This window comes from Hyposmocoma kahamanoa, unplaced genomic scaffold (genome assembly GCF_003589595.1).
Source record: "Hyposmocoma kahamanoa isolate Upper Pololo Valley unplaced genomic scaffold, ASM358959v1 86, whole genome shotgun sequence".
NCBI classification, from domain to species: domain Eukaryota; kingdom Metazoa; phylum Arthropoda; class Insecta; order Lepidoptera; family Cosmopterigidae; genus Hyposmocoma; species Hyposmocoma kahamanoa.
The window spans coordinates 2,891,728-2,902,333 of NW_020654289.1; the positions used below are offsets into that span (position 1 = coordinate 2,891,728).

A 10,606-nucleotide genomic window follows, 5' to 3' on the forward strand; every position below is an offset into this window, starting at 1 on the left:
CATGGTATTAAAAAAATATTTTGAGGCTTGGCAGTCCGGAACTACAAATAAACAACTTTAAAAATTGTGTCCTAGATTTATGACGCCGGGTCGTTATCCGACGAAATTAGAAGATATGTTGGGTCTGAACTACAAGTGACTTGAGGACCTAAATATAAGCCGTTGGGCCTTACGAGGCTAGAGAAACGAATTAGGCCGGCGCAGACGGAGCAATTTTGATCCTCGAGTTTCGGCAAATGACAACTCGCAAGTATCTGTTTATGACGTTTTCTATATGTATAATTTCATGAAATTGTGCAGACGTAGCCATTTCTATCGCAAGTTCCTGTGACCGACAACAGTGTTTGATTGCCGAAATCTGTGATTAAATTAATTGTCAATTGCTACAATTAGAAACTTGCAAGTTTGTACCGGTTATCTGAAATTGCTAATTTCTCCCACTGGCAACCGCAACGTACAATTAGACTCCCTCTCCGTCTCCCGTAGCATCAGTCTTGCTTTTTGCTAACGACCATGGATTCCGAAAGCTCTGAGCAAATCAAGTTTGCTAGCATATGCTGTGGTCAGGATCCTCGCCACACAATTGTAGCCATAGTCGATGTATTGTATTTTAGTTACCATTTACTACATGTAAGTAAGATTTTTCACTTTGAAGTTTTATTGTTTTTTTTGTGTGTGTGGCAAATAAATGGAATTTTGAATTTGGAAAATAAATACGAAGTAAAATCAAAGTTTGTTATAATTATTAATACAAAGATCGAACACTCAGAAAAAACACTCAGAAAAAATTCCTTCGACTAAAAAGTCGTTGAAAGACCAAGTACAAAGACACGACGCAAGCACATAGAAAAATTCGTGAGGTCCGTTGGTTCGTTCCGTGGCTTAGTTGGTATAGCGTCTGCCACGGTATGCAAGAAGACGTCGGTTTGAATCCGACCGGATCGAAGGAATTTTTTCTGAGTGTTTTTTCTGAGTGTTCGATCTTTGTATTAATAATTATAACAAACTAGTGGAGTAATTTCACAAAAAATAATTGAATATCAATTCAATAAAAATTTAATTAAAATCAAAGTGTAATGTAAATATGAAAACTTTCTTAGCTCGCCATTTTTGCTTATTCGAAGTGAAATCCCTTTTATAAATTTCAATCTTATGCTCTGGCCAGGCAGAGGCGGCCGCGGAAGCGTTCCAGGGGCGGGAATTTATAGGCCTGAACATTAGTAGTGACTCTTTTGTGAAGTCGAAGCTATAAAATCTCGACCACCGCAAAAACGAGGCCTGCTCGGTCGGTTTTATATCGGATACATTTTGTAGAGTGTGCGTACATAAAGACATTCGTAAGATCTGCTGGTTCGATCCGTAGTTCAGTTGGTAAAAGCGGTAGCCACGTTGACGCAACAGACACTGGCTCGTATCCAGTCGGATCGAAGAATTTATTCTTTTATCCGCTCGATCTTTGTATGAATAATAATAACAGAATATCAGTGCTTAAATATCAATTGGATCTCTCGAAGGAGGGAAAGTGCGCCGGTCGTCGACTAGATGAATGGAACGACTCAAAGGAGTCGAATTTCCTCGATTGTTACGACTTTGCGCACACAGATAGAAGCCAATGTAATTCTATGTAATTGCAACTCGGGACTATCAGGATTGTGACTCATAAAGAACCGACCACAAAGATAGAGAGGGGACCACTACTTTGTGAATATTTATTTAAAGTATTCTACACAGAAGCCGTGGAAGCCTAATGGTTTGACCTATTGCCTCTCAAACTTCGTTGTGGGTTCGAATCCGGGTTTGCGTGTCTAAGTTTTCGGAGTCTATGTGCGAAATTTTATTGGAAATTTACCATGAGCTTTTTGGTGACTGAAAACGTCGTGGGGAAACCTGCACGCATCTGCAAAGCAACTTATGATGTATGTGAATTTCCCAACCCGCATTGGGTCCGCGTGGAACTACAGCCCAAATCCTCTCATTGGGGAAGGAGGCTTATACCCAACAGTGGGGCTATAATAAAAAGGTGGAACGGAAAAGAAATACACCAGCCGTAACCTTAACCGTAACCTTAGTGGCACTACCCCGGCTGGTCCTAATCATTTACTGCGTCCAGCGACACTGACAACGTTATTATACGTGTCAAGGCTTCATTATTCCACAGTCCGCGGATATTGTGGAGTGGGGTCATGAGGGTATCATGAGGGTCGAGCAATTGAGGTCCCGCCACTATGTGAATTTCAATTCATTTGTGGTGAAAGTATCAACTCGACATCTGTCGACCTTCATGAAGGATGACTTTTGGCCGGCTACCGGACACCCACATTGCGTCACACGTCGTAGATAGTATAAATAAACAGTAATTAGAGTTTTATTATATTGTTATAATATAATGTTAGTGTATAAGGTATGTATTTATATGAGTCTTTGAGGTTACAAAGACCCATAAAATAAGGAACATCATCATGCAAAATAAATTATTTACATCTTAATCACTATATTCTTTCTTCTTATTATTTAAGAGTCACGAACAATATTCAAGTTTTTTAAATGCGTGTATTTTATTTTTTTAAATATTTCTGAAAAGCATGTAAAGTTTAATGCTGTTTCAAGTACTACTGGAAATTATATTCACGATAAAAGTATGCGAAAGTTAAATAACAAACTGAAATAGGTGACCTGTAAATTGGTTGTGAAATAAAGGCGTGCGCCGTAAATCTGTGTGGTTCATTGTAACGTTGTCACGTCGATAGCAGGACAATGGACCGTAAAATATAACCAGGGTTATGGCACTCTAAACTAGAGAATGCTCTTTATTGAATGCACACGTTCAACTAGTCGGAAATAAATTACAATTTTTAGTGTTTATTTTGTTCAAAATTGAATTTTCCAAGCGCCGTAGTTGAAAAATGTTGATAAATACATTTTAGTAACAGGGAAGTTTGTGCAAGAGTTTGTCTAGCGAAGTACTGTCATAGGCGGTGCTAAGAACGAAGGGGACGGCCAAGTGGATGTTGGAAGACGATGTGTCTTCAGATCCGTCTCAGGAGGATTGGGCGCAGGCACATGCCTCCATAACGAAGGCCTCCGGGCATCGGATGCGGAATCATTCGGCGCTCTAACGAAGACAGGTCTTCGAGTGTCGAGACCCAATGCACGTCATCCAGACACTCTCAGGTTTTAATCCGTACGCGCCTTAATTCTCGTCTCCCCGGGCTTAGGTAGGATCCATGAGGATTTCCTATTCTAATGTAAAAAAAAGGAAAGTACTGTCACGGTATCTATTTCTGCCACCAAGCAGTACAGTAAGCATTGGTCTTGGTGAAACTATAGGCACACGGGACTGGTCAACTTAATACCTCAGGGTGAAGTCTGTAGTGACTGTGCCCCTCAGACAATTGCGATTTAAAGCTCTGAGTGGCATTGCAATTGTTAGAGCGAGCATTTCTATTCTTATTAACCGGTACCATTAACCTTACTATGGTATCGGTACTTGAGATACTACCGGTATAAATTATACCTGTATTTGCAAGAAATGGATTCACTGAGCTTATGGTATCCGTGTCAATTATTATCCTGTATTATATAGGTTTTTGTAACAACTGTATACCGATACATTATTCCGGTATTAATGTATCTAACTTTCTTCTAAGACAAATTCAATTATTTAAATGCAATTAAATTAGTAAACAACGTGATTTACGGCCACAGTTAAACTAATATAATGAAACAATATTTCATCGACATTTCGTGAAAATAACGGAACATCTTTGCTTCTGTAACAACACGCTCGTCTCTTCGCTTAGGTGAAGCCTCATTTCCGAGACTTGAAACTTACAATCATAAATTGCCATCTTCCTTATCTCATAGTCAGTACAAACGACATTTCATTCACAAGTATCTCCAAAACACACAATCCTATTTAAATCAAATTCGTGTAAGTTTAAACTTAACGAACCGCAGTGTAAACAAAGTTAACTGCTTTAAGTAACAGCGAACACAAACAAACCACACACGCTATTATTATCAAATTTGAACATGACAACATGTACGATAACATAGAGTAATTTTTACTTAGATATACAGTTTGTTCTGGATGTGGCATAAACATAAATGTTAGAAAAAATCGTGGCTATAACGGGGCGTACGTGTGTCGGTTTTATATTAAACGATTTCTTTTTAAAGAAATTAAGGTTACGGTTAAATTTTATTCTGATTTTAAGGATTTTCTATGTCTAGACCAACCTTCCATTCTTCAGAAGCAGTCTGTAATGTAGTTTTGCACTTTAAATACAAAAATGTACTCAAATTAAAACTGAGCAGCCAACAGTCACTAGTGGTTTGGTGACTTTCAGGCTAGTTTTCTTTTTCTAATTTCGGTGACAATTTCTATTATTTAAATATTGTCGAATATTATCATGAAATATTATTTACTGTTCGAGTGTAGAAACCTGAAATATTATTTAATATTTTACGATAATTTAATCGAATACTTAAATAATAAAAATTGTCACCGAAATTATATAGAGAAAACGAACCAGAAAATTATCCGGTTGTCACAAAACGTAAAGTTTAATTTTCCTTTGGCTGACTCTGTTTGAAAAGCTTTTTCTAGAAAACACTTAAAAATTTAAACATTTTTTTCTTGGGTTACTTAGGAAAAATTCTCTAGTATCACAGGTAGAGTCGATCTTTCAAATTCCATACGCACATTTATACACACGACTTTTGTACATATAATAATACCTTTCTAAATTATTTGTTAATTACTAAACCTTCTCTACACAACTTGTTCATTAAATAAAAATATATTTATAACAAATATCTTCTCGAATGAACGAATTGAATGTATACTGTCAATCCAGTTCAATTCGTTCATTGTTTATTGCCTTAACCATAATGTTGCATGGAACGGAAAAAGCTTAAAGATAAGTTTATAGGACATTAAGGACCCTGAAGAGCATCGCAAGTTACAATTCGAGAGAAGAGAAGAGGTTTTTCTCGTTACGAAATTTAGAATTTTGAAATGTTACTTTGTCTTATGTTTACATTAGTTCGTATTTGTACAAATGCAAATTAAGGAAAGTACTTACATTCTTTTAGTTATTGATTAAATAAGTCATATTGAGATTGACAAAATATGTTTACGTTCATTCATTCTTATTAGCCGTCATTTCGTGGTCCCTTTCGTTGTTCCACAATGCTATTAAAACCTTCACTTTCAGCATCGTCACATCTAGCTACACCTTATATCAGGTACAAATTATTCCAATATTAATAGTATTTATTTATCTCTAGCGCTATAACTTACACTCACAATGTTGTATTACAGTAACGACAAAATAACAATGAGTCGCATGATTTACGCGTGAACCATTACACGAGCGCGTTTATCGCGATCTTGTGTGGATCATTAGTATTATTACGTTGTAGTAACAACGTAAATTGAGACATAATTTATTTATCTGCTTATCATTTAATATACAAAGAGATGATAATGATAAAATCTTGACTAAATTCACAATGAATTTACAGCCTAACAGCACGTTAAGGGTGAGGCCAGATGAGCGTAATTTTGTGAGTTGTGAGTTGCGTTTTTTGAGTTGCGCAGGTTGCGTTCGACCGACATTCGGTTGGAGCGCCAGACGAACGCATTTCATTCAGTTGCCTTTAAGATCAAAACACAAAACTGCGATGCGACGCCTTAAGCTTTCATACGGAGTGTTTGTGTCGTAATAGTGTAATGGATCCATTAAAAATAGTATGTAATTGAAGCATTAGAAGACGATCTTAGAAAAAGAAAAATGAGCTGGGTATATCCACTCAATATGAAACGACTAAAGTATGGGCAGCTTCATATATTATACACAAGTTTATGTGAACAGATCAATTTATTAAGTACTACCACATGCCAATAAATGTTTTTCAAGAATTATTAAGCCTAGTAAAACCTTTTATTACTATTTAGTCCAGGGGAAAGACTAATAATAACAATCAAGTAAGTTGTTAAATTGTTTATCTTTTAATCTCCGTATCGAAACGTCTATACTCACGCGCTTCCTGTACCAAAGCGACCCGTTCCCTCACCTCTACGTCCACCCGCGCCAGCCCGTCTCACGGTGCGGCCTCAAGTCAGTCATCATTACGCCCGTGAGTCAAAGTAGGCAGATAACTTATTTTGCGTCGTCGTGTGAAATGAACCGTACTTTTATATGAAACCGAATGCAGCGCAAGCTACGCAACTCAACGCGACTCACAACTCACAAAATTACGATCGTCTGGCCTCACCCTAATGTTAAATATATTTTTTGTGTAAGGGACGGCACGTGTAAGGTACGGTGCGTGTAAGGTGTGATACGTGTAAAACAATTATTACACTACCTGATTTCAAGGAACCTTAACTTAGTTGCGAGGTGTAATAATAAAGGTTAGGGAGATAGGGTCTGTCTTCACGTAACGAAACTGTCTGATCTTCATCCTCTTTACAGGTTTACCTTCAAATATTTTTTGGCATTAATATATAAATTTGTAGCCAATTGCTTCAGTTCGTAAAATTCGTGGTACTTATAAATTCTTAGACAAGGTAGTTTTTGGGTGCCGACTTTGATTATAAATTTTTTGCGGGCATTTTAAAAAATTGAAAGAATGTTCGGCATTGAGTAAACAGTGGAGTGATTTTTATAATTTTCAATGGAACTGTGCATAGAGTCTACCTCCATGTAGCTAGCTATGTCCTGACTCTAGGAATTTATGGTCGATGATCTGGATGTGATCAATTATCTGAACAACGTACAGCAAACAAATTAAAAACATACAGTCGAATTGAGAACCTCCTCCTTTTTTTGGAGGTCGGTTAAAAATCACTTTAGGGGTATCATTTACAATACTTTTCAAGCATTATTATCATATTGCTTAACATTAAAAAAAGCACGGTTAACATCAAACTGTGTTATATAAAAAATTACCACAAAGTTATTCACCAGCGTGTTTGTGTTTACTCCTTGATCTAGTGTTCTTTTTCATGTTGATGACACGTATAACAATTACATTTTGCATGGAAACAACACAATAAATTGGATTAAAAACAATGTTGCAAAACACGTCATTGATTTTATTTTGTTGTACCATTTCCGCCTACCAAGTTGTTCGAAAGTTACACGCAGAACCAAATAAATTGTTTTAGTATAGGTATTATTGCTGTAGGTACCTTGTAATATGAAAGACGTAAATTATTTTCATATATTTTACTTGAATACATTTTTAAGATTTATATTGACCTAGGGTCTTAGAAATTAGGTAGTGTTTAGGCACGACACGTGTAAGATGCGGTACGTGCAATGTACGGTAAGTGTAGCACGAGCCCACACATAGAATGAGGCGCCCGAGTTTATCCCTAATGTTTCTATAACAAAAGACAGTGAGCCTCTTTGTGTACCTTGGTTTGACCATGTTAAGCAGGGGTCAAATTGTCAGCGATGTTTTCTTGAGGTATCGTTTTTCTAATGGGGCTGACATGTTCAATAACAATCAAAGCCCCTAAATAAATAAAGAGTTAAAAAAAAAACATAAGACGTGTGAAACTGCATCTAAACGCATTGTGGTCGTCTGGCGGAACTAAACTTTGAAATTTGCGTTGCAGTTGTATTTATTTATTATCATGATATTTTACAACTATGACTTTCATATATGTTTATTGTGTGAAAATAATACATTCCTTCGATCTAACTTGAATCAGTGTTTGCTGCCATACCGGGGTCACCGCTCTTTCCAAATAAGCTACAGTACCCAGTCACATATTAAGAATTTTTCTATGTGCTTGTTAAAGATTTTGTATGTAGTTTAAATGACTTATGAAGTTTTTCATTCAGCCAGGTACTAATGCTAACGAGAGAGAGACTTGACGTCGTGTTAAGATACATGTATGGTACAGTCGGTGTCCTACGATACCTGACCCCCAACTGACCATTTGTGAATCACGTTTTATGAAAATTTGTAAGCTAATTTGACCTTTATCGCATACTTACTCAAATACAGAATACAAATTTCAACTATACAGCTGTGTCTGTAGAATGCGTGAGAAGGTCTTCAGAACCAAACCAACCTAAAATGTCGGCCAAGGGTTCAGGTATCTTACGGCACCGACTATACGTGATGTTTCTTACTGATATATTTTTAAACTAGTCTTATATTGAACTATTGCGGTAAGATACGAACGACACCAGAATCGTGATTCAAGTCAAGAGCATGTCAATGCTCGACATTTAAGACTTAAATCCAACTCTACGCCGCTTACGATAAGAACGGTCCAAAGTACTAAACGTCAAGCTTGACTGTACCAATAGCACATATTTATTATTATCTATAACCAAATAATAGATTAAAAAAGAATATTGCATAACACTACTTATATCTTATAGATCTCCGTCCACTCACACGATGTCACCGTGGATGAAAAAGCTGTTCCTTCAATTTATGCCGAAACTCCTAATGATGAGGAGGACCAAGTACTCCTTGCCGGACTACGATGACACGTTCGTGTCTAATGGTTATACTAATGAATTGGAGATGAGGTGAGTCATTTCATCATGATGATCTAGTCCATCATTTTACGAAATTTTTTATCCTATATATTAGATGGTTCTATTCGAATTATATTCGAGGGTAGAGTGAATATGCATTTATTTGACAAACTCGTACCATTGACGGCCACATCGTCTCTTAACATCAGGTGAGAAAATGTGGTTAAGCATTCGTTTATTCTATACGAAAGTAAAGATTGAGATCTCGGAAAAGATAAAATGGTGCTATGGATGTTTACCGGTCAGCTTTAAATGTTCTCAATTTACATAACGTCACCATAAACAAGTAGTACAACTCCATATAAAAACAGCAGCGCGGTTTGTATGTGTGCACATCCACTGCGCGCTTCGTACGGACGGACGCACACATAAGCAAAATCTCGCAGCGCAATCGAGTTGTATAGCGCGGGTCATAGCGGGCGCTACTTATTTTTTTTATAATATCAAGTGACGGGACGAACAAGCCGTGCGCCTGATGGTAAGCAACACGCCTATCCATAACAGTTGCAGTGTCACTCAGAGCTTTGAATCGCAAAGACATGAGGGGCACTACTACGGCACTTATCACCCTTTTTTTACGGGGGGGAAATCTTTATAGATACCCCGGGTTTACCTCCCGCCGGTTGAGTCGGCGCCGTGGCTGCACCTATCACCCTGACAGATACGTTGACAAGTCCCATGTGCCTGTAATTTCACTAGCACCCCTACCCCGTGGTAGAAGTCGTAAGGTGGCAGTGCTTCCCTGGACGAACCCTTTCATAGAGAGCTCTTCCGCTTCTTATTATATAATTAAACCGATTACTCGATGTTCAAAATATTGAAAAGATTTTCACATTTATAATTTTTGTATTTATAAATGTGTCGTTTTGCATACACAAACTATTATTTCATTTATATTTTATGATCTTACTCGTCACACTATAATCGAGATACTAATATAAAAATATCAATATGTATTGTACGTGTATGTATGCAGTACGCATTTCAAGAAGGTTTGTGGAGGTGCTGCTGGTGCTGGGGGCGTTCTAAATAAGACACACCATTACAATCCACCGATTGTAATGGTGTGTAGCCTGGATAGCAGTAATAGCCTCAGAAGCCTCGCAGCCTCCAACATCTTATTTAGTAAATTTAGCAATTCAAACGTTGAAAGTCCAGTTTATAGATATTTAATCGGTTTTAACAAATATAATCTTTAAAATGTAAACTGTATAAATATAGGTAGTAAACGATTAAAAAAGATAAATAATGGTATGTTCGCTACCGCGGTCACGCAGAGAGTGACGATAGAAAGAAACCAAATCAGAATGCGAGGCAAATGGAATAATTTTAAATTTAAATATGAGTAGAAGAAGAAAAAACGATACGATACGAATGGAGAGAGGCGATACAAAAAGGTGGGATGACGATATAAGGAGGTCACACCGTCACAGGTTAATTCAACATAGCAGGACTATACTGCGATTAATACTTTAATTTTTTTAAATTATGATGTGTAGCGTGTAGGTACAACTAAAATGATAATGTGACAACCATACGTTCCGAGCGATGTGTAGGCAAAGGCATTGGCGCGCTATACACGCGGGTGTTGCTGTACTTTTCATATTATACTATGACGACACGGTGCTGCCATTTAAACCACTATCAACAGTTTGTCAGTCTTGCACTCATACAATAAATAATAAGACTTTTTGCTAGTAGAAAAAGTCGTTTAAAGTTTGACAAATTTTTAAAGCCATATATTTTTCATTTTCGTTGTACTAAGTACAACCTCGACTGTGATATTGGCGGCGATAGTGCCTTACATGATCTGGTTAAAGTCTGTGAAATCCGGTTTAATCCCGATAATACCGGGATGTTCATTAATTTGTCGATGCATCCATGCGCTGCTCACGTACATATTCTGGTTTATTTGGTTATGTTTACAAAGTACGTTATTGCTTATACTTTTACTTTTTGAGAATAAAAAGACGGAAAATTTAGGCGAATGCGGCAGCAATTCTGGGCACGTTGGCACAAAGAGTACCTTGCTG

General features: G+C 37.2%; 1 protein-coding gene across 1 annotated transcript in view; it reads left to right on the forward strand.

The window, feature by feature from the left end:
• Positions 1-7,317: 7,317 nt before the first annotated feature.
• LOC113234853 (acetylcholine receptor subunit beta-like 2) overlaps positions 7,318-10,606 on the forward strand; it is a 75,287-nt gene continuing 71,998 nt past the window's right edge. Inside the window, exons 1-2 of the mRNA XM_026470375.1 lie at positions 7,318-7,322; positions 8,412-8,564. Of these exons, the coding sequence (XP_026326160.1) occupies positions 7,318-7,322; positions 8,412-8,564 (158 nt within the window). The remainder of the gene's footprint in view (positions 7,323-8,411; positions 8,565-10,606) is intronic.